This window comes from Apiospora kogelbergensis (assembly GCF_038363985.1).
Source record: "Apiospora kogelbergensis strain CBS 113332 chromosome Unknown utg000001l_segment0_segment0, whole genome shotgun sequence".
NCBI lineage: Eukaryota > Fungi > Ascomycota > Sordariomycetes > Amphisphaeriales > Apiosporaceae > Apiospora > Apiospora kogelbergensis.
In genome coordinates, this window is record NW_027117418.1 from 3,050,458 (window position 1) to 3,073,708 (window position 23,251).

Genomic DNA, 23,251 nt, shown 5'->3' on the forward strand with positions numbered 1-23,251 from the left:
TTGTCTTTGCACAGCCATGAGATTGGATAAAGCACTATGAGTATGAGTTGCTGAAAAGGGGGGTACACGTCTGCTACCCACTTGATGGGTTGTAATATTGTACACTCCTTACCCCAGAGCGATATGATCGCATATTTTGCTTTAGGCTGTATATTTATTGAAGCGAAGTGTTAATCGTGGCTATCGATCTTCGATGTCTGCTAATTGACATGGTATGAACCCGGCACACGAAAGCGACAGGAGGCTAAGATCTCACATGGCAGGCTAACCTGCTGACGGGCTGAGTATGAAGGCGGGGTCGCGGATGGGCCGCTCTAGGTCGGGCCGCTCTAGGTGTCTTGGGTCATGTCTCGGAGACTTCAGAGTAGGTATTTCATCGAGCAGTTGTTCCGGTAGGTATCTCCTTGCATGATGAATTGTTGTGGTTGTGGGCTGGGGGGGCCTCGAGTCGGATGGTTCGTGCTAGGCTGCCATATAAGAAAGCATGTGGGCCCGTTCCCAACTCGGCGCACTTTCTCCTCCTCCTCACCGAGAGTATCGCCAGCAGACTAAGAGGTAACCCATTCCCCTACCAACAATGGCCGCAGCAGCAGTCGTCGACACCCCCTTCGGGCATTCGCTTCCACCGGAGGGGCCCCACACCGTCACCATGCACGCCCCCGGATGGACGACGGCCCTCAGGTTTCGAGACGGGGATTTGACTATCATCAACCAGCTGAAGTCCATCTATCCTCGCTTCTTCCCTTTTGGTCCTGCCGCTCAGGTATTCAATTCCGACCTCGCCCCTTCCCGGGAGACTGAGAGAAGCTACTGACTATGCCTGCTCCTCTTCTGCGAAGCTTACCGCCGAGATATCGAAGCGCATCGGGCTGAAGGAAGGCCATTCCGTCGTCGCCTTTCTCTCTCCTGATGCCTGGGCTTCGAATCGTGAACATGCTATCTCAGAGTAAGTGACTCGCAGAACTCCGCAACGGATCAACCGTTTCCTGATATCGAGTGTTGCAGGTGGCGGAAGGACAAGAGGCTCAAGGAAGAGGACATGACGTATCACGTGGTGGACATGGCCGGACTGAGACTCTATGCCGTCGATTTTCACATGTCCAAAATGGTGAGCATGCATCTGCATCCCATGATGCTGAAACCTTGGCTCTGTCCTGCATCCACTGAAACTCGTGGCGTGGTAGATGGGCGCCATCTTCATGTGGCAACATGCGGGCTTGACCTTCAGTACACGTTTGGCCGAGCATCTTCTTCCCCAAGCCGATACTTTCGCGTACCTAGGTGAATTCCAAAATGAGTTGGGCGTCCCAACCCCAACGTACCTGCCTGAAGTGGAAGATCACCAACTCCTCCGCCAGCGCATTTCCGGCCTCTTGATGCGCGCTTGCGTGGAGGGACCGAAGCAGCCGGTCCAGCCAGATGACGTCTATCTCTATCAGACGGGCATGGCTGCCATCGTCCGCTTCCACGAGACTGCTATCAAAGTACGGCCCTTCCCGGTTGTCGTCTTTGGCGCCGTCTTCCACAGCACCTGGCATTATTTCGAAGAGGAACCTACGGGGATGAAGCACTACGGAAAATGCGATGAAAACGACTTGAACGAGTTCGAGAAGTACCTCGAAGAAGGTGGGAAGTGCAGTTATGTCTTCACCGAGTTCCCCTCCAATCCCATCCTGGTGAGCGTGGATCTTGTCAGGTTACGAAAGCTTGTAAGTGGCCCCTGCCGCCCCGAGGAGGGAAAAGGGAGACTTAGGATGAAATTATGCCAACGACGCATTCGCAGGCCCAGAAATACGGATTCTACATAGTCGTAGACGAGACAGTGGCTAGCTTCTGCAACGTCGACGTCCTCCCCGTCGCAGATGCCATCATCACGTCCCTCACCAAGTCCTTCTCAGGTTACGCCGATGTCATGGGCGGCTCCATTGCCCTGAACCCGAATGCCTCCAGCTACGAGGACATCAAGCCCCGCCTCGCCGAGGCGTTCCGCAACGAGCTGTTTGCGGCCGACGCGAGCCACCTGTTCAAGAACAGCGACGACTACCTCCCCCGCTCCATCATTCTCAACCGCAATGCCGCCGCCATGTCCGCCTACTTCCAGACGCAGGCCGAGGACGCCAAAGTGCCCCTGACCAGGGTTCTCTATCCGGCCCATGCCTCGGGCGCCACGAACCTGCAGCCCTTCATCCGCAAGTCGACGCCCGACTTCCCGCAGCCCGGGTACGGCTGCCTGTTCTCGGTCGAGTTCGAGACGACGGAGCAGACCAAGGCGTTCTACGACAACCTCGCCTTCCACCAGGGGCCCCACCTCGGCGCGCACATGACGCTGGCCATGCCGTACAACGCCATGGTCCTGGGGCGCTCGGATCCGGAATACCACGCCTCCTACGGGCTCAGCCCAAACCAAATCCGCTTCAGCGCCGGGCTCGAGGACCAAGACTCGTTGGTCGAGGTGTGCCAGAGGGCCATCGCTGCGCTTTTGGAGGCTGGGGTTCAGGTCAAGAAGGGTGGCGACTTGGCTAGCGAGATGATTGCGGGCACGGCCGGGGTGGAGGCGATGATTGCTGGCGAGGAAGTCAAGACGGGACTGGATCTTATGGGCGGCAGTGGTGTGTAGTAGGCATATGACACAAAGTATCATCATTTGACAGTCAACGGGACCGACCCTACATCAGGACTCCCGCTCCTTCCCCTCGTGACTCATTTGTTGAGCTGTCTTGACGCGTTGTCTATCTCGCCAGCTCAGGCAATCTTAGTGCCCCATACTACCATTTGCTCTCTTCTGTCCGAAAACCAATGGCGTCCCTTTCACCACAACTATCTCCTCTCTATTTCAACCCATCTTCTGGAGTCCTTGTTCTCATCTCTTCTGAACTGGTCTTCATCAAGACTACTTCTTCCTTGTTATCTTGTCCGAACATTGATGTCAGTATACTCAACTCAGCTGATTCCATTCTGTCCAGGCAATGGCCCTATCTTTTCAATGACTGCCTCATCTTTTGTACCCTTTTGCTCTCCTTTGCTCCCTTTTTGGCTGAACGTTGGCGCTGACAGCTTTGCCGCCACCTCCTTTACTTATCTTCATCTTCGTGCGTCCGAATATCAGCTACTTACTATTCATTGCAGCCTCCTCTCTGCCTGCTTCTTACATCTCAGCCCTGCTACTCTTCTTCTTCGTGCCTGCCTCCCTTCTCTTTGTTCGCAGACTTCTCCATCATTATCACGGCTATACCTCCTGGCTTCATGTTCCTTCCGAACTCCGATCTTGTCTTGTCTGAGCCTTCACCTTTTACCCCCTTTTTCGATCGCCGACATTACTATGGGAAATTCAACTGCCTCGCCTACAACCTACCATCGGAACCAACATCTTCGTCTTCGTGCCTGCCCTACCTATTGCCTCCATTTCTTCCATGGCAATATCGATATCTTCGTCCCCGATGCAGATTCATCGCCGATGAGGATCCTGCCTTTGTCTTCTGCCCGAATCCTGATCTTCTTCTTCGTACCTACTCGGCCGTTTGTTATCCTGCCGCGTGAATGCCGATGCCTCTTATTGAATGCGACAGCCCCGTATTGATCATCTTACTTCGGTATAAAGCCCCAGCTCCATCGCGCAAGTATCCTTATTTTGCAACTTTCCGTGTGAATACTTTCTACTCCATCTTCCTTACAACTACCTATCCTCTTCTTCTTCTTCGGTCTGGACTTCAGCACCACCATCCTCATCTCAGTCACCTGCCTGTGCACACTTCCGTCTGAACACTGGCCGCTTCGTCTCTGCCGCGGCTGCCTCTCACCTCGTTGCCCTTCCGTCTGGAGATTGGACTTCGTTGGCCTTTCGTTCGATCGCTAATCGTCCCTGCCATCACAGACTACTCCTCGCTCTTTCCTGGCTCGACCTTGCCTGGCTATCCGAGCCCCAACCAGTCTTCAAGCGTCCGAATAATATCCATACGTCTACCGCGTTAAAGCACACGGCTGCCACCTGGCCCTCCTGCTTTGAACCGCTTTCCTAAGCTCATTCACCTTGCCTCGAAGCATACGGCTTCAGGTGTTAAGTGTTTTGCTTGGGTCCAATACCCATGATTCTGCCAGGCATCTTCCCGTGGGTAGAACCCTAGATTGATCATCTGTCTCTTTTTGCCCTCATCTCATTCAGTGTTGCTTCATACCTACTCCTGCTACCGCCCTGAAACCATCACTCACTTCTCCCCCTTCTGTCCCAGCATTGCCTCGTAGTTTCAACCGTATACCGACTCTGGTTGCTTGTACGCAAGGCATGTAAAACCCGAAACCATTCCTAGCTCAGATACTCAAGACACTTTTGCATTTTCTCCCCCATCTTCGCAAGCATGTGCCATTCTCATGACTGTTCGATTACGCACAGCTCGGTTGGACTAACAAGTTTATTGTTCTAGACTCTCCGCTCAGTTACCCCGGATTTGGCGCCTGGTTAGGAAAGGTCAATACCATTAGGTCATCGGTATAGACTGTTGTCGTCGACGCTCTTTAACTAACCAGAGTGTTCGCCCCCGCTTAGCCTCGGTCATAGGCTCTCGCCGTCAACTGAGTAGGTACTTGCACAGGCTACCGTATCCAAGATGTGTATTATCGAGTACGTAGGTTACTCCTGCGGGCACAGCTCGGTGCCCGTGTTGCGACTGTGTCCGATGACGACCCGTGCGATCACCAACGCAGTCTGCAAGGACCCCAGCCATCGGCCCACCATGGTCGGTGACATGTGCCCCGCATGCAGCCGGGTTATGCACTCGCGATGGGTAGACATCGTCATGTTTGAGCACCAGTGGATGCATGAACGAGGCACATGTGGCTGTCCTGCCAAGTTCCCGTCGCTCTTGCACCCTCGGACCATCGGAGCTGACGCTGGAGAAGAGGCTAAGCGATACATTGGCCATAACACGACTATGCAAGGCATCTCAGAGCAGATGGGCGATTCCATGAGAAGCAAATTCAAGCTAGATGGTGGTGCTTCAACTTCGAGCAACGAAGGAAGCCCAGGCATCTTGACCAGTAGTTCTACCAAGTATTCGTCGCTTGCAGCCACCACAGGCATCGTTGGCATGGAGACCTTTGGCCCTCCCCAGCGCATCGCCAAGCATACTGCTACTCCCACTGCTGTAAATCAGCCCTCTACGGGCTCATCCGGCCAGAGCAAGGGTAAGAAGAAAGCCCACAAGTCTTGGAAACAGAAGAAAAAGGGAAAGGGCAAGGGAAAGAGCAAGAACTGCAAGCAGCAGAAGAACAATTCCAATGTCGACCCCTTCACTGAGATGACCAAGCCTCGTGATATTACAAGACCCCTGTTCTCGCCCATCGCCGCAATGAGCAGCGAAGGCATGACCGAGTCATTCCAGCTGGCGCCCTTGGAGTTATCGTCGTCGACCACGGGCAGATTCCGCAATGCCAGCGCCGGCTCGTCACAGCAGGTCAACGCACGTCTCGCGAGCCACTTTGCCGCCGAGTGGATTCCCGAGCATGCCGAGCTGCACCAGATGGGAGTCTGTCACTGCCATGTACGCTTTGACAAATACCAGCCTTATAAGGTGACAGAGGCCGAGTACTACTCGGCCAAACGCGGTGATTCCCAAGGATCAACAGCCGGCTATCTGGAGATTGCGACGGGCATGGAAGATATCGATCTTGGCAGGACCGGTATCAGAGGTGGTGTTGATAATTGCCCCCTTTGTCCTGAAATCGACAGCCTCCCCTATTCTGGCGTTGTCGATTCGTCCTGCATTACCACCAAAACTGACAATGGCAAAGGCAAGAGAGGCCAAGAGACGTCGCTGTTCGACCCCTTTGCCCCATCTTCCTCTTCACCGGAGACGGCTATGATGGGAAGTAGCAACAATACCGGTGGCAGTACCAACATGAGCGGCGTCTACCCCGAGTATAAGATCCGAAGCACAAGAAAGGCCCCATATGACAACACCGCTGAATATGGCCCTGGTCCCCACGGCATCACCGACACACCTTCCCGCCAGTTCTCTCATCGTACTCATACCGCTGCAGCCCAGAAAAGGTACGGCACTGAGAACCGCGACCACACCACCAGCACGGCTCAGGGCCCACCCTCGTCACATTCCTCCAGAAGCAACGTCATCAACACTCGCGAGGTGCTCTACAACTACACGCCCGAGCAGATCCTACGCCCGAGCGATATCGCCCACTGGCGCGCCATCGAGGCATCCCCCGACGCCGACGACGACCCGGAGCGGACCCTCCGCCGCTGGGCCGGCTGCTCCACCCGCCCCGAGGACTTTGGCTTCCGCAGCGTCGAGGAGGCCGCCCGGGCCCTGGCCGCCACGCATCCCGAGCAGACCACCTCTATCCGGTCGCGGCCTGCGCCCCAGGTCGAGGCCGCCGACCACCTGGCCAGTACCCTTTACTACCAGCACTTTGACGCCAACGACCCTGCCACTTACCCCATCGTTGCCTGGCCCCTCGGCGCCGGCCCCGAGGGCGGTCCCGAGTACTGCCACTCTCCGCGCTGGGATGTTTGCCACCTCTCTCGCCCCCGGCTCCGCCGCTCTCGTTCTCTCGACGGCTCTTCTTAAGCGTGTCGACCTGCTAACCAACCTACTTTTTTGATAATTACCCATGGGTTGCAGCCAGGCTGGCGTGGCACAGTTAGACATACGACATGAAAAGAACCGGGAAATCACAGGTCAGTACTTAGACATCATGATTACTTTGAGATTAGGAGCTAATGCCTTTGGTAGAAATTTTCATCAAAAAAAAGGAAAACTCGGAAGGATCTCTGTACTATATACGGGGCGGAAATACGCCTCTATGCCAATGCCATGGATTCTCCTATGGCCTATGGTACACATGAAGGTGGTTTGCTCCATCCGCAACATCCCCCTTCGTCTTGACTCGTAACGCTGAGTCCCAGCTTTTTTTGCTGTACTATCATCTTTTCCTCCTTCTACCGGTCAACCTCGCCTGCAAGTGGTGTTAGTACGGTGGTTTCCCTTTTCTCGGCGATGAGACATTTACTTACCGAACACCAGATCCATCGTTCCGATCACGGCAACGGCGTCAGCCAAAAGATGGCCTCTTGAGATGTGATCAAATCCACCCAGATGGGCGAAACCAGGCGCACGAATGTGGCAGCGGTAGGGTCGCTCGCTTCCGTCACTGACGACGTAGACACCCATCTCGCCCTTAGGGGCCTCAATTGCTGAGTAAGTTTCGCCCGGCGGCACAGAGTAACCCTTGGTGTAAAGCAGGAAGTGGTGAATAAGAGCCTCCATGTTCTCCTTCATGGCGGCACGGGGCGGCGGCGAAACCTTGTAGTCCTCGACTCGGACGGGACCGGCAGGCATCTTGTTCAGGCACTGATGAATGATTCGCAGGGACTGGCGGAACTCTTCCATGCGGCACAGGTATCGGTCGTAGCAGTCACCGTTAACACCCACCGGCACATCGAATTCGACTTGATCGTACGCATCGTAGGGCTGGCTCTTTCGGATATCCCAAGGGACGCCAGATCCTCGAAGCATGACACCGGTGAAGGAGAGGTTAAGAGCCTCGGCGGCGGTCACAACACCCACACCCTGCAGACGGTTGATCCAGATTCGGTTATCTGTCAACATCTCCTCGGTCTCGTCAATTCGGTCGCCGAATTGGGTGGCCCACTGGTAGATGTCGTCCAGGAGACCCACGGGGATATCCTGGTGAACACCACCGGGTCGGACGTATGCGGCGTGGAGGCGAGCTCCTGAGACACGCTCATAGAATTCCTGAGGGGGGAAGAATAGTTATCAGCGCGATGGTCTTCTATGGCATTACCCTTTTGGGACATATTGCGTCTGCACTTTGGCTGCTAGTTCTTATTCACGTCCATAGCAAATGCGAAGCCGTTATCTCCTTACCATAAGCTTCTCTCTCTCTTCGAAACCCCACAAGAAGGGCGTTAAAGCACCAACATCCATGGCGTGCGAAAGGACGGACATAAGGTGGTTCAAGACTCGGGTGATCTCGCCAAACAGGGTGCGGATGAACTTGGCTCGCTCGGGGATTTCGACGTTGAGCAGCTTCTCGACGGCCAGCGAGAAGCACTGTTCGTTGGTCATCATGGAAACGTAATCGAGACGGTCGAAGTAGGGCAGGGCCTGGAGGTAGGTCTTGTACTCGATCAACTTCTCGGTTCCGCGGTGGAGCAGACCGACGTGAGGATCGGCTCTGACAATCTCCTCTCCGCTCAATTCGAGAATCAATCGCAAGACACCATGGGCGGCGGGATGCTGGGGACCGAAGTTGACGGTGTAGTGGCGGATCTTGCGCTCCTCGACGGTGCCCTCGCTGGACTTCTCGTAGGTTCGGCCATCGGCGCCCTCGATGTGCTTGACACCGAAGGGGTCGGAGAAGTCGCTGCTCACGGGCTGGATGGTGGTTCGGTCGGTAGAAGCCTCACTGGCGCGGCGGAGGACGGACTGGGAGAAGGGTCGTATCGAAGACACGGACATCGACTTGGAGGGCATTGCGAGCTGCAGGCGCCTAGCGCCGCAACTGGCGATCCTGCGAAATGCCGCCATTTGCGATGGTTGAATGGCAATTGGCCTTTGAATGTTTGGGGAGTGCTCGCTCTCACTGTGGCGACGATTGGTTGAAGTTCTGACGGCTAACTAGCTGTTGTGCTCGTCATGGAGCTCGGCGAGCGGTTTTTCCGCTTTGGGCCAATAAGAGTCCCAGCATTTGCATTCACCTCATCCACATCCACGTCCCCATCCTCATCCCATCCCCGGGTCCGGTGGGGGAAGGGCCGCCTGTACATACCACTCCTGCTCTTTCTTGTCTGCTGTAAACACGGCTGGAACAAGTATAAATTTATAGCCTTACATATATATATATATATATATATATTTGATATATTATATATATATAACGGTCGGTGCCACCACGACCACTCCATGTTTCATTCCTTGGCCCGGTCTGGTCTTGCCAAGGCTTACCCTACTTTGATGTCTAAATTTGTGTGAAGGACAAGAAACAAAGACGCAAGGAGAACCCAAGGTTGGTGTCATACGTTCGATCGACCGTTTGTCTGCTTGTTGAATCCCCTCTCTTCCACGCATCACAGAATGGGCTTCCGGGATTCACTCAAGAAGCTGGCTCAAGGCAGCGAGCGCCGCGATTCAGGCACAGCACATGATGGTGACCGCAGCCCGGAGCCCGCCTCCAAAAGACCATCCTCATCTTCTGCATCATCGTCACAACCACCGCCTGGAATTCCCACCTTCTCCCTTTCCGATGACACCTCAACCAAACCTTTCATAACAGGGATGCGCATACCAGCCCGCACCACAGTTGACTCGGGTGCTGCTAGAACACGGCCACGGCAACTGAGTGACGCAACAGGCAAGCGGAGACCCCAGGACACAGCGGCCTTGGTAGCTGCGCGACCTCGCGCCCGCAGCGTTCAAACCCCGACAAGAAAGGGGGGCAAGGAGAGCCCAGCCCGTCGGACTACCTCTATTTCGGGCCGAAAGACGAAAATGAGGACGTAGCCAGACCAAAGGTGGTCGGCCCTACATCCACCGGAGCCGCGACGAACAGGAACCGTTCGCACGAAGCGCCATCTTCAAGCGGCGGCAACCATGTTGCACAAACAAGCCGCGCCGACGATAGCGGCTTTCTCAATACGCGTGTCGCCGGCGCACGTCAGCAGATGGGTTACCAGAACCTCACCTATGGCGGCTCGCTACAGTATGACTATTCTGGAACACAAGCACCATTCTAAAAGGTAAAGGGGCTTCAAGTCCGATTGGGGACACGGGTGCTTAGGACCACCCACTCAGCGATGTGTTGGCAAAAACAGCAGCCCGTAGACAACAACAAGTAGAGCTCTTTACGGGGACACAATTCAAACCGCATCATCTTACCGGTTTTAGAGCCGATAGCATGTATTGCAGTGAATGTGAGCTTATGTTATTTTATTGTTTTGTCAGGGGCACCCTATCCACCACTTTTGCCCTGTGTGCTTCCAACTAAATGCCAACTCCAACGCCCAAATCGTGGCTGCGGGAAATTGGCCGCTCTTCGCTTCTATATGGTATCTTTGAAACATCCCGCTCATGTGAACCGAAGGAAGAACTTGAACGACAGCGCGGGGAAAGCCGGGTCTGTCACAGCAATCTCCTGCTTTTCCACAAGACCCAGTCCCTCCCGCAATGTCTTGTCGAGGTTTGGCCGCGTCTGCTCCTCCAAACTTTGAGGGAATCGCATGTAAAGCGTTTTACTCTCGGTCCTGACGGATGGCTTCTTGAGCTGCGCGCTAGCATTGGTGGCTAACGAGTCCATCAGTTCCTGTAGAGTCCACCTTGGGTCAACCTCCAACGGCTTCGACAAGGATCCGCAAACTGCGCAGTCCTCCTTCTTTTCGTACTTGAACGTGTTGGTGTAGATGGCTTCGTCGCCGTGGTAGGACATGTAGTTGTCCTCGAATCCCAGAGCTGGTGCCGCCGTCGTGGCAATCTTGAGTGCCTCGTTGCAACAGCTCGCCGCAATGATAGCATTGGTGGATGCGATGGCAGGAATGATGTTCTTCACCACGCCTTGCGTCAACGAGTAGGTTACGCCCGAAATTTTGAATTCTTCCGCTCGGGAAAGCGCCTTCTGGTAAAGCCAAGTAATGTGCTCTGGGTCGTCCTTGTCAAGACTGGGGAACGGCTTCTCTTGATCCCATGCGATGATGTGTGCCCACTCGATGCAGTGCTCAGGCTGGCGAGGGATAGTTGCGAGGGTGCATAGAGGAACAGCAGCTCGGGGCGCGTACAGATCTAGCTGGCACTCTATGCAAGGGGTCATGGTAGGGAATACCACGCGAGTCTGTCCCTTGAAGCCTTCGGTGCCGCCGTCGATCATGGGTTTCAGTGAATCCGGGTTGTCGTCGTCGACCATGTTGACCAACGTTGCATTCATCCAGCGCCGTGCTTCGATGCTGTCCAGGCCACAAACAACCATCTGGAACTGCATGTAGAAGTCCTCGTCGAAATCTTGAATCCGGCAGTTATGCGGTGTAATCTTGACTCCCTGGACCCGTCGCTCGACAAATGCAGCAGCGCATTCGGCCTTGGACTTGCCGACATCTGCCTTCCGGAATAAGAATTGGCGGTTCAGGTTGGAAATGTCAATCGTGTCTATTGGCAGCAAAGAGGGTTAGAATCGGAAGGAGCGTCTAGCTTCTAGCTTCTGGGAGCGCAAGCAAGCAATGCTTACCCATATCAATCACATGGATATTCTTGAAGCCGGAAAGGGCCAGGTTCTTAAGGATTTCGCAGCCCAGGCCTCCAGCTCCAATCACCAAGATGGTGGACTTGCCAAGAGTATCCAGCATCTCTGGGGCCTCTTCGTCTTCGTCATCGGGAGGATTGAAGGGACCCTTGGTCTTTCGGATGTGATCGAGGTGCTGCCATCGCGCGGTGCTATCTTCTTGGCTGAGTCCCATCTTGGCGAAGCGGCTGTTGAGCTGATCTGTCTGTTGCTGGAGCCTCGGGTGGGATGGTGGTTTGGTGGTTTGGAGCTCGCTATTGCTGGTAGGTATTAGCAACGTCAGTGGCAGCTTGAAGGTTATCATTGATAAGGGACTTCGGGGGGCGGGGGGGCGTGTGGGGGGTCATTAAGAGGCTCTAGGCTGCCTAAATCCCTTGAAATGCAGGGGTGTGGGGACAGTACTTACCTGTGTCCGAGGTACCTAAAGCACCCAAGGCACCTAGAGCACCTGGAGCGCCTGGAACGCCCAAGTCACCAAAAAAGATCCGCCATTATGAGATGCTGGCGTTCAAGACTTGGCAATGAGCATATGCCTTTTCAACTCAGAATTCGCAATCACACAATTGCAACGTGGATTTCCAAGGCGGGTTGGCCAGGTTCAACTCGATCTCTGTCCCCCTTATAGGTTGGCCGACATCTGCCCATCGGAGAAATCTATGAGTGCGGCTATTGCCGAAGAATACGGTTCATGGTGACCATGGAGGAACTACTCACTCCCATCAGCCAGACCTACCGGTCTTCCAACCAAGCTGGTGGTGATCTTCTCGGTCTTTCCAGCACAGCCAGACCTCGGGCTGAACCCCAAATCGGGTTCGGCAGCTCCACTCCGGAGGAAGCATTGGAAGTTCTGAAGGGCCAGCCTGGATATGATGACCTTCTACGGATCCTCAAATGGCTGCAAGATGGGACAAGAGGCACACATTCTTTCGACATCCGAAAGCCTAACCCTCAAAGCGCTCAGATTGTTCACGTACTGGTGACCGAGATCGTCGCCAATTACTGGGCTTTGCTTAAAGAATCGTCGTCAGCCCAGAAGAAGTCTCAGCCCGTCGATTTACTCCTTGCCAGTCTACAGAGTATCAGCGGCCTCAATGCAGCCCTGGCCTATATACGAGCTCTGCTACAGGAGGCCAGGAAGGACCCCAAAGGCATTAAACGTTCATTTGCTACTCCCAACCTTGCTTCCGCATTGGATCTTTTATCTTGTATATTGCAGCACAACACCGATATCCAGAGCATATGGCAAGCCGTGAGCTCGAGCCAAGATAATGCTGGTCAAGTTCGAGCCTTGGGCATGGAATTTGTCTCACTGATTGCAGGAGGGAAGGTTGTCTCGTTGGCTGCTGAAGCCGAGCATGTATTGCATCAAGCTGATATGCTCGAAGAACCAAGCTGGATTGCAAATTCGAAGCAATACGCCGATTGGCTGGGAAATAATCTGGTAGATTGGATAAGGCCCAATCCATCAGCTGGCGATCTAAAGATATGTGCAGATCTCACGGGCCGTGGCTTGAAACTAGGACACTCTGGTCAGTCTTGTGTTATTGAAGGGATGCTTCTTTTGACTGACGGAGATAATAGATTTGATGATCAAGATCCTCTTTACTGGCCTTGTGCTGCATGCTGAAGTTCACCCGACGTTCGAAAAGCTGCTCGACCTACTGTCTTCTGCCGACCAGCGAAAAGTGCTGCTCATGGTTCTCAAATTCATATCAACCAAGTATCTCTCTTCTGTCAATGCAGACGAAGCGATAGAGGACTACCCAACTATATGGGCCGCTGCTTCTGCTCTCCAGGCTGTTATAGGAACTAGTAGTGTGCGGAAAGCACAGCTCGTAGCGTGGCTGTCAGGCGCTACCGGGGCTGGGCTCGGCGAAACCTGCGGAATCAGACGAGCAGCGCTGGCTGTCCTCGCTGATGACAAAGAAGCAATGTTCTCTGTTCTCGAGAGCAGCCTTGGGCTCCTTGGTGACCAGCTCTATATCAAGCACTCACCCATGTTACAGCAAGAAGGTCAGTTCAGTGGGCACTTCACAGCGATGCAGGGCACATACTTACATGATAAACACAGCACATGCCCAGGTACTTCTGCTCAGCGCAGGCTACGTGCATCGCAAATCGCCTATCAAACTAAACGTTTTGCTTCGCTCAAGCAATTTCCTAAATACTATCTCCAACAGGATAGGCGCTTCCCAGGATAGGGCGAAATTTCTTGGTATGGTTGTTGGAGAAGCACTGTCTGGACTTATACACAATGAAGACAAGAGACTCAACTTCCACATGGAAATAACCGACTCCGGAGAAGGCAAGTGGTACAAGTCACTTGTCAGCGTTGTAGACAAGACCGGCCCCATTAGCCCCTTAAAGTCGCAAGAGATACCGAAAGGAGAACCAGCAGTTCCGAAACCAGTCAAGAAGACGCCTCGACCAGCACCAAAACCAGCGAGGACCATGCCACAATCTGGATTCATCATTGAGGAAATCGAGGATGAAGACGAGAGCTCCGAAGAGGAAGATGACGATTTGGTGGCTTATGCCAAACCTACTTCGGACGAAGAAGACGAGGATGATGATCCTACCCTGATAAACCGCAACAAGCCTAATGCTCCCGTTTATATAAGGGATCTCATCGCATACCTGCGCGACACCGAAAACTACGATCGGCAAAAGCTTGCTCTCGCAACTGCTCCAGCGTTGATCCGACGTAAAGCTAGTCATGGCACAGAGGTCAGCGCTCACGCAGAAGAACTAGCATCTCTTCTCGTTGGCCTCGAAGACAAATACGAGCTGGATGACTTTCACGGTTTTCGGACTCAAGGCATGATCGCCATCATTGTCGCGCAGCCGCAAAAGATGGCCCGCTGGTTTGCCAAGACTTTCTTCGATGGTGACTATTCGCTCTCTCAACGAGCCTCAGTACTCATCGTCCTAGGTATCGGTGGCCGGGAAATCGCCGGCTTCGAAACGTCTGAATATTCCGATGTAGCCTCCTTTCCATCCAAGAAACTTCCCGCCAAAGTCGAGAAGCATTACGAGCCATCTGCTCCAGTAAACCGATACATCTCTGCTTCCGCAAGCCTCAGGGCTCTGCCTCCGAACGCCCTAGACAACATCTCGCAGAGCCTCTCGCAAGCCTTCTTGGCTCCCCTCGCTGCCGAAGCCGCCGACGCTGCCACGGGACCTGATGTCCTGAAACTATCATCCTTCACCTCCCGCCTCCAACAGCAAACATCATCCTCCGCGGCCCCTGTAACTACCTCTCGCACCAAGGCCCACGGTGTCCACTCCATCCCCAACACCACCGCGAACCTCCTCGCCACCTCATTCTTCTTCCCACTGACCTCACGCTTCCAAGCGGCCCTGCACTCGCCCTCAGCGACGCGGCGCGGCCTGCTCTTCGATCCATCGCTGCTGACCCTCTACCTCAAGACCCTAGCCCTGCTCCTGCACGCCGCGGGCCCCAGCACCCTGGCGCTGCCGCAAATGACGGCCGAGTTCTGGGATCTGCTGCTGGGCGTCCGCACCCACTGCGTCGGCGAGGTCGGGGTGGCGGGCGCCGTGCTGTTCGGGCTAATGGCCCTGCTCGACGTCAACGAAAACGACACGCGCGGTCTCTGCCAGCGCCACGGCCACGAGGTCGTCGAGAGCGTCGAGTGGGTCAGCGGTGTCTTCGACCGCACCCGCGGCGGTGACCAGGGCGGCAACGGCGAGGAGAACCAGGTCAAGATGATGGCGGCCGGCGTGCTGATTCGACTCCGAGAGATGGTCGAGAAGTACCGGGCCTTGTTGATGGGCGATATGATTGGTTTCTCGTAAGGTATGAATGAAGGATATGCGATTTACATGTGGGTTAGCGTACTCATTCTCCAATTATGTGACATCCGTTACGCAGAACCAGTTTTCTGGTGACTGGTAAAGGGACATGTCGTGAAGAGGATTGGTCACACGATGAAGTCTACTCATCACGATTGTTCAATCATAGGAGAGACAAAATGATCGATTGCTGCTCATTATAATTCATTTGGAACGTATCAACCACGTTCTAATAGCGACGATTCTCATCTGGCCACATCATGCAACTTCCATGTTCCAGTTCCAACTCCAGTGCAATGCTATTTCCGCCTTTTCAGTCCAGGGTATTATTTTCGTGTTCCAAGACGCCATTCCCACCAGATAGCCGTTGTCCAGCACGGCGTGGCTCCATTGTGCCGACCTGGTTCCCAATAAGTGTCAGATGCTCGCTCAGGCTGCCAATCAGCCGCCTCATCTCGTCCGTCACGTCGCCCGCCATTGCCCGTGCCTCCATGACGCTGGCGGACGGCGGAGCGACGTAGGACGGCATCTGGAGATCCATGAAGCCCGAGGGTCCATCTCCGTTGCTGTGCCGGACGCTCATGTCGTCACGGCTGGACGTGCTTCCTTGCATCATGTACTCGGATTCGCTGTCGTTGACGTACGTCTGGCTGCCGTCGGAGGGCATGTGCCCGTTATGCTGGTGCAGACGGATCGTCTGGTCGCCGCTGTTGATCGAGGCCATCTCGGGAACGTCGGACGCAATCTTGGCCGCGACATGGGCATACTCAGAGTCGTCCGAAACGTATATTGATGGTTCTCTGGTGTTCATGGACATAGGCGCGTAGACCGAGGCGTGTCTTTCCAGTTCAAAGGGATTGGCTAAGCTACCAATGTCCGATCCAGCGATCGAAGGGGCATCGGAATTGGCAGTCGAGGGACGGGTAAGCTCGGGCATGCCATTATCGACGAGGCCTTCATCCAGATCAATAAGACTGGAAACCGACATGCGATCGTTGGTTGATCGGGGAACCTGGAGCTCGTACCCTTGCGAGGGGAGACCGGCTGGCTCAGTAGACTGATGCAACAAAGGTGGTCGTGTGGCCATGTCGTCCCCAAGATCATCGCTGAAGGAGAAATGAGATGTCTCGGGGTTAGCAGAGGCAGGGGGATAACCGTGGGCCATTGCCAGGCTTGCGTATGTCTTGCAGTATTTGTTGGCTCCGGATCACTCAATGGAGCTCTGTCGTACTGTGAATCTGTGTTGCTGGCTCCTGAAAACGACCAGCTGTGGTCCATGGACTGCCGAGGTCCGTTACGTGGTACTGGTCCGGCGGCTTTGATGGTATTCATGTCCATGAAACTGGAGAGGTCGGCTCCTCCGAGAGAGGCATCGAGATCAATCAATGATTCGCGCAGAGTAGCATGCAGTGAGTCATCTCGTAGGGGCAGATCAGATACTGGAGCAGGAGGGAGAGGAGGCGGTGGGGGAGGCATTGGTCCATGACCGTAATACGCTTGAGAGTTCTCAACATAGTTCGAGATGGTGTTGGGATCGAAGACTTTCTCCAGCGGAGCTTTCATGGCTGCGAGAGCTTGAGGGGGTGGTCTGCGGCGGCCGCCCTTTGGCTTGGCGTGAGCCATACCCTCGTCAGGATAGATGGGAAAGTCAATCTGTGAGCCATACACATCCCTTACTGCCTCGAAATCTGTCAGGCCGTCGGAATTGTCATGGATTTGTTCATCGAAGGCCAGCGTGGTGCTAAAGTTCCACTCGTCTGGTGCCATCGACGTTGAAGCAAGATCCGAAGGACCCTGGGCGCCGATGTTAGGGTTGAACAACGACTTGCGGCTACCACCTCGTTCCTCCCAAAGCTTGTAAGCCTTCACCAACGCGGCGAGTGACGAGGTAGGATATCTCGAGCCCGTGTCCCGAATGTAAGGATGATCCTGTACCTGCTGAACCGTTGGACGTTGTGCTGGCGATTCCTCCAGACAATAGGCCACTAGACTCTTCAGCTCAGGCGAATACTGATCTCCCTCGAGTCGGGGAATATGTTCTCGCAAAAAGCCACCAAACTGTGTCAAGCCTACGTTGGCGCCGACGTTAGGCGGCAAGCCAGAAGCAATCTCAAATACCATGGAGCCAAACGCCCAGATGTCGACCTCAGTTCCATATTGCGCGTTCGGGTCGAAGAGCTCGGGCGCCATCCAGTGCGGGGTTCCAATGAATGTTGAACGCTTGTCAAACTTGTTCTCCATCATGCCGGCGACTCCAAAGTCGCAAAGCTGGACTCCGCCATCCTCCATGACCAGCACGTTGGCGCATTTAATATCTCGATGTATGATGCCTTGCCGGTGCACCCAGAATATAGCAACAGCAACTTCTCGTAGTATCGGGATGATCCATTTCTCTTGCAACCCGCCCGGAGCGGTCGGCTTCATGAGGGTTGCAACACTTCCACCAGCACAATATTCGGTGACCATCCACATGGCATGGCCCACAGGCAAAGCCTCCAGGACGCAGTTGATGTTCTGAGCACCACCTTCACTCAAAACTTGCAGCGCATTCACCTCCTTGAGAAACTCACTGTATGTGTCAGCAAGTTTGGGGTTCACCGTGTCGCTCTCGTCCACGTTGATGATCTTGACGGCTACCAGTTTGCCGTCATTCTTGCTGGCAGCCTTGTAGACGCGACCAAAGCTGCCTTTGCCTATCAACTCCATCAAATCGTAGGCTGGGACTGGCTTTCCTTCTTTCGCGCAATCCTCCTCCACCATTTCTTGCATCTTTCGCGCATCGTCAGTCGCTTTTTGCCTGGCGACTGTCGGCTCGAACCTAACGGAGAGGTGCGACATGTCTCAAAATCTCGATGAGCAGAAACTTGAAGATTTTCAAAATCACTATAATAGCGAGAAGACTTAGGAAGTTCGATGCCTCTACGCGATGAAGTCTTTCTATGAACCCTATTAATACGATGACCATGGCACGCGGTATGGGGGGAGGGCAAGAGGTAAGTGCAAATCAGCTATATGCGAGAAAGGTATTGCTGATGAGCACACAAGAGGCAGGCACAGCAAGAAGTGCTGGATATATGAGAAATTCCCGGAACAAAAGGTTGACTTACGGCTCCGAATCTGGATACCAGCGGTTAACCCACTGGGTATGTTCTTCGATGATGGTTGGCAGTGCCGCTCTGTACCTGTCAGCTTGGCTGGAGTCCGCATTCAGAGCAATCTGGGCTGCCAAGTCTTTCTCGCCCTGGGTTGGGTGATGATACAAGGCTGGGATGTTGGGAGCACAAATCATCTCGACTGATGACTGGGGGAAGGGAGGGGATGCAGAAAAGGGGAAGGGGGTTTAGTGATGAGATGTGCTGGACCGGTGATTGGAGGATGCAGGACCGGGTGCGATGAATCGCGGGCGAGGTGAATAATTGTGAGTACTGTCGCTGCCTTGGTACTAGAGCAGGAACAACAGCTTGGGGTGTACGATGTACCACCGAACCAGCGAATTGGCAGCTAAAGCCATACTTACCAAGTTTCTTCAATGCGACGACCGAGGAGTTCAGCCCCTATCGTCAAAGGCTGCAAAGAGCTAACAACGCTCAACCAAGCTCAACGGGCCGGAGCTCCTGTGTTGGCAAAAAGGAGGCTCGAGATCAAAAGGCAGATATACCCAGATTTCGAGTCCAACTGTCGAATGATGTCGAAAGGGGTATCATAAAATTCAAAAGAGGCAATCTCGTGGCAGCGATAAGGTCGGAGATATATCGAGAGTTGTTGTTCAAGATTCCAGCCCAGGTCCGAGTCTCGAAGGAGGACAAGCAAGGTCTGTGTGTTCCTTCAACGTCAAGTCAAGCATGCCAGCCTGTGGCTCGTGAATGGTTTCATGGCGCTAAGCACACGCTAGCGTCGACGCTAGTCCGGCCGCATCCAATCACATTCGATGGCCGGGATCCACCAGCAACGTCTATCTTGACCACCTTGGACCGAGGCAATAAAGGGCATGCACATATACACATATACACATATACTCGACAATGAGGCTCAAGAGAGACGGCGAGGTGCTGCAGTCGGTGTGATTCCTGCGTTTCTGTGCGAGTGCGAGTGTGAGTGCGATTGATTGGTTGATTAACGGCTGGATTGCTGGCTACTACATGAGACTGCTCCGGCCCCCAATTTCCATACTACCCTGTCCATCCCGCATCTCGCCACTGCGCCCAACAACGAATTCGCGGTAGATGCGCTCGAGCCGGCTGCGTTCTTGGCTGCTGATACTGGCCCGTGTCCCATCAAGCCCCTTGACTATGTGTTTCCAGCTGATGACCACTTCACCGCCGGACGGCGACCCTTTTTCGTCACGCTGTTGCCCGGTGCCGTTAGGCATCCCACTGCTTCCTTTTTGCACCTGGTTCGCTTTTCTTCGCGCTTGCTTGATCTCCTGCAGCTTCGCAGCAATGGCCGCGTTGGCAGCTAGCTCCGAAGACCTGTTGTAGCCTTTTGCCGACCGCTCTTTTTCTTCAGCAAGAGACGCCTCTTCTCCATAACGGAATTGGATGAAGTTCCTGGACCGCACGTCGGTACCGTTGCTTTTAGTAGCAGCAGACTGCCGGGACTTCCCCGATGGCTGCGCTTCCATGTTGTCAAGCACATCATGGATGGCCTCCAACTGCGCGTTGCTGACCAACGCCTGCAGGTCGGCGCCACTGAATCCCTCTGTGCGACGGCCTAATTCCTGAAGCGCCTCCCCTGACTGCAGGATTTCCTCCGACAGTTTGACTTTAGATCCAAGGGCACGCAGGATATCAATACGGTCGTCAAGGTCGGGGAAGTCGCAGAGAAGGCTCTTGTCTAGTCGTCCGGGTCGGAGAAGTGCCGGGTCGATCAGATCAGGTCTAGATGTGGCAGCAAGGACATAGACACCGCTCAACCCCTCCGCTCCGTCCATCTGAGTGAGCAACTGGTTCACCACGCGGTCAGTAACTCCAGTAGAGTCGTGTCCTCGCTTGGGAGCAATCGAGTCAAACTCATCAAAGAAGAGCACACAAGGCTTAGCGGCACTGGCCCGCTCAAACAAGTCACGGACGCTCTTTTCAGATGCGCCGATGTACTTGTTCAAGATCTCAGGGCCCTTGACACTAATGAAATTCAGCCCACATTCTCCAGCCACGGCAGACGCAAGAAGTGTTTTTCCGCAACCAGGAAATCCGTAGAGCAGCAAACCCGACCGCAAACGGAGTGGGCACTGCGCAAAGATCGGGGCGTACTTCGTAGGGTATTGCAATGTCTCTAGTAGAACCCGGCGTGTCTCTCTCAACCCGCCAATCGAGGCGAAGGTCGTAGTGGATGTTTGCAACGTGACGTTACGAAGAGAGGCTGGAGTGAAGCCTTTGAGAGCGTTGTCGAAGTCGACACGACTGAGCTGTATGATATCAAGCGACTTGCTTTCGGCACCTTCGCTCACCGACCGTATCAATGCCTCGTTACGGGCTCGCGACACCAGAAGCAGCAGATCCCCAGGCATGTAGCCGTCCGTCTCTCCTGCGACATCCAGAAAATCGAGCTCGGAGTCCAGGAGGAACCCGTCGCTGAGAGGTTGGCGGGCTGAGTGGCCTCTGCTTGGTTGACTGGCCCCGTCCATCCAGTCACCGGTCTCTTCGCCGACGGTACTTCCATCGGCGGTTGTTGGTCGGCTATGGTCTGCGTCTTGGCCATTGGCAGTGACGGGAGATACAGTCTGCTGATGTACTATCGTCTCCATGATCCTCCTCCTAGAGTCCTTGTCGGGCGCTTTGAGCTCCACGATCTCGCGGACTACGTGCCCGCCCACAATGACCTTGTTAAGCGAGTCTTTCCCTTGCGCCGTGGCTAGCAACACAACGCCACTTCCTCGGGTACAGTACTGCCGCACCATGGAACAAATTGTTTCGCTGATTTGACGGCTTCGACCGTTGTCGTTGCCGACTTGTAGCTCTGTTTCTACAGGACAGAGCTTATCTAGGTCATCAAGAATGACCAGGGCTTTGCCACCGAGCCTGGCACCCCAGCTTGCCGTCATGAACACCCGATTCAGCTTCTCCTTGATCGAAATTACCCGGCTCTCGTCGGTGACTAACGTACGGCAGGAAAAGTACGTAGTGTGATAAAGATGGTCATGGCGGAATGTTTGTGCCAAAGATTGCGCAACATCAGTTTTGCCCGCCCCCAGTGCTCCGCTTAGTAGCACAGAGGACATGTGCGATACGTGGGTTTTGAGGTCAGCTAGAACGGCATCGATGCCGACCAGCACCGAACCTGGCGCAGGTGTGCCAGATTCGTGCTCTCCAGCTTCTAGAAAAGATGGAAGGGGAGCCGGTGGTTGGACATCGAGCGTGAGTGGCTTCTCCCGGCCGAAATACCAACTTGTGAACTCTTTCCCAGTTGCGGCCGGCGGAGGATCGAATTTTATAATCCCGCCTTCCCATCCATTAGGGAAATCGATACCGGCGTGGGGGCCTAGCACCATACCATCCGTCAAAGGCCCTTGCAAAATCCCATCGCTTCCGCCATACATATGGGTAATCCTTTTGGCAGCTTCCTCCTTCTCTGCTTTTGATTCTCCGCCAAACCGGAACCCCTCGGGTGCTTTGGCGCTGGTTCCGAGGAATGGATAGACTTTCAGCTGTTGTAGGGTATTTTTTGCGACTGGCTGGGGAGACACTTCTATTTTCACCACTCCGCCAACGAGCCCTGCACAACCGAGGCTTGCGCAAAGCGAAACCGACAAGGCAGCTGTCTGGCTATCTGGGGGGTCATCCCATGGCCGCAAGGTAGCAACAACTCTTGTTGAAGCTTTCGATGCCTCGGAGTTGGCCGCGGCCTCCTTTTGCTGTTTCTTGGGGTCGATGGGGGTAGTAGTCCAGCCGGCCTGATAAGATTGACAAGAACATAGTTGACCCCTCGGAAATCGTTTGTTTGGAGAAGATCTCTGTCGACCCAAACGCTCAAATCTTGTGGCGAAGCATTGTCGTCAAACCGCTCGTGGCAGAGGCTGCGGTCGAGACCACGCAGAAATAATGACGGCCTCTTCTCTTCACGTGCGCTTCGTCTTCGAACCGTGCTTGCCGAACTTTTAGCACTTCGTCTCGAGGTGCCGCTAACACTTCTACTGTCGCGGCTACCCTTGGAGGGCTTGGATCGGGTCTTTGGCGCAACGATCACCTCGGCATCAGGGGCGATCTTGACGAAGGGGGCATCGGCTGCCGGTGCGGGTTCCAGCGACAAGATTTTGATATTGGCCGTAGATGTTGGTGACAGATGGAGCGTCAAGGGATGGGGTGTGGCGGTCTGGCCTTGGCTGGGGGTATAACTCGGGTTCGGCAGCGCTCGGATTTGCGACAGCAAGTTTAGCTCGAGGAAGTTGGCATGCAGTTCGATAATCTCCCAGTCCTCGGGTGTAAGAGGCTCGATATTGACGGTATGTGCTAAGGGAGGGTCGACGTGGATTATAGCCATGACCTTTTGGCTGTCTGTCAATCCCAAAGTCGAGGCGAGGGTAGCATCGATCTCGACGGCGGCCACTTCTTGGTCGCGACCACTGCCCCGCGAACTAGAAATTCCATCGCGAGTGACCAGGGGCGCAAACCTGCGCTTGCTGGGCATTCCCGTCCACCCTACAAAGATCGATTGCTGGCTCGTCGCGCCGTTGGTCGCTGGGCTCGATGCATTCGAGGGTCGGTAGTTCAGCTCGACGACGACATTCTGAGCTGGAGTATTCACATTTACAAGTAGGGATACAAGAGATGAAGGAAGGTTGACCAAGCAGTTCTTTAGATGGACGAGGGCGATTTCGGCGGCAGTAGACTGCGCGTTCTTGCGCTGTGAAGGAGCCATGTCTGGCTATATATCAATACAGCAATCCACGAAGCATTGGTAGTGACTCTTGTAGGTTGACGGCCGGGAGTATTATCATGCGCTCTCTCTCTCTCTCATGTTCGGGTTGGAAATGCAATCGAGGGGGCAGGGCGGCCTCAGCTTCGTCCTGCAGGCCCGGGTTTCTTCAGATGCATATGCCGGGGGCCGAGGCAACTAACAGCAGTTGCTAAAGCAATCATGCACTCCAGTGAAGAGTGGCACCTACGGGGTTGGGTTTGGGTACATCAAACATGTAGTGGGCAAG

The 23,251-nt window shown here is 54.4% G+C and overlaps 8 protein-coding genes across 8 annotated transcripts; 4 read left to right on the top strand and 4 right to left on the bottom strand.

The window, feature by feature from the left end:
• Positions 1-577: 577 nt before the first annotated feature.
• PG998_000956 (uncharacterized protein) lies at positions 578-2,617 on the top strand (the record flags this gene model as incomplete). Its single annotated transcript, XM_066867774.1, has 5 exons — positions 578-763; positions 840-946; positions 1,006-1,108; positions 1,185-1,709; positions 1,784-2,617. The coding sequence occupies 5 exons, from the start codon at positions 578-580 to the stop codon at positions 2,615-2,617; spliced, it is 1,755 nt and encodes a 584-aa protein (XP_066736189.1).
• A 1,984-nt stretch (positions 2,618-4,601) lies between these two features.
• PG998_000957 (uncharacterized protein) lies at positions 4,602-6,578 on the top strand (the record flags this gene model as incomplete). Its single annotated transcript, XM_066867775.1, has 1 exon — positions 4,602-6,578. One exon carries the CDS (start codon positions 4,602-4,604, stop codon positions 6,576-6,578), a length of 1,977 nt encoding a protein of 658 aa, XP_066736190.1.
• A 438-nt stretch (positions 6,579-7,016) lies between these two features.
• On the bottom strand, positions 7,017-8,507 carry PG998_000958 (uncharacterized protein; the record flags this gene model as incomplete). Its single annotated transcript, XM_066867776.1, has 2 exons — positions 7,017-7,766; positions 7,899-8,507. 2 exons carry the CDS (start codon positions 8,505-8,507, stop codon positions 7,017-7,019), a joined length of 1,359 nt encoding a protein of 452 aa, XP_066736191.1.
• A 600-nt stretch (positions 8,508-9,107) lies between these two features.
• On the top strand, positions 9,108-9,766 carry PG998_000959 (uncharacterized protein; the record flags this gene model as incomplete). Its single annotated transcript, XM_066867777.1, has 2 exons — positions 9,108-9,486; positions 9,534-9,766. The coding sequence occupies 2 exons, from the start codon at positions 9,108-9,110 to the stop codon at positions 9,764-9,766; spliced, it is 612 nt and encodes a 203-aa protein (XP_066736192.1).
• Positions 9,767-10,098: 332 nt separating this feature from the next.
• PG998_000960 (uncharacterized protein) lies at positions 10,099-11,473 on the bottom strand (the record flags this gene model as incomplete). Its single annotated transcript, XM_066867778.1, has 2 exons — positions 10,099-11,165; positions 11,245-11,473. 2 exons carry the CDS (start codon positions 11,471-11,473, stop codon positions 10,099-10,101), a joined length of 1,296 nt encoding a protein of 431 aa, XP_066736193.1.
• A 522-nt stretch (positions 11,474-11,995) lies between these two features.
• On the top strand, positions 11,996-15,114 carry PG998_000961 (telomere length regulation protein; the record flags this gene model as incomplete). The annotated part of the gene is made up of 3 exons (XM_066867779.1): positions 11,996-12,827; positions 12,880-13,311; positions 13,370-15,114. 3 exons carry the CDS (start codon positions 11,996-11,998, stop codon positions 15,112-15,114), a joined length of 3,009 nt encoding a protein of 1,002 aa, XP_066736194.1.
• Positions 15,115-15,424: 310 nt separating this feature from the next.
• On the bottom strand, positions 15,425-17,949 carry PG998_000962 (uncharacterized protein; the record flags this gene model as incomplete). Its single annotated transcript, XM_066867780.1, has 2 exons — positions 15,425-16,217; positions 16,343-17,949. 2 exons carry the CDS (start codon positions 17,947-17,949, stop codon positions 15,425-15,427), a joined length of 2,400 nt encoding a protein of 799 aa, XP_066736195.1.
• Positions 17,950-19,246: 1,297 nt separating this feature from the next.
• On the bottom strand, positions 19,247-22,965 carry PG998_000963 (Peroxisome biosynthesis protein PAS1; the record flags this gene model as incomplete). The annotated part of the gene is made up of 2 exons (XM_066867781.1): positions 19,247-22,000; positions 22,069-22,965. 2 exons carry the CDS (start codon positions 22,963-22,965, stop codon positions 19,247-19,249), a joined length of 3,651 nt encoding a protein of 1,216 aa, XP_066736196.1.
• Between the last annotated feature and the right edge of the window lie 286 nt (positions 22,966-23,251).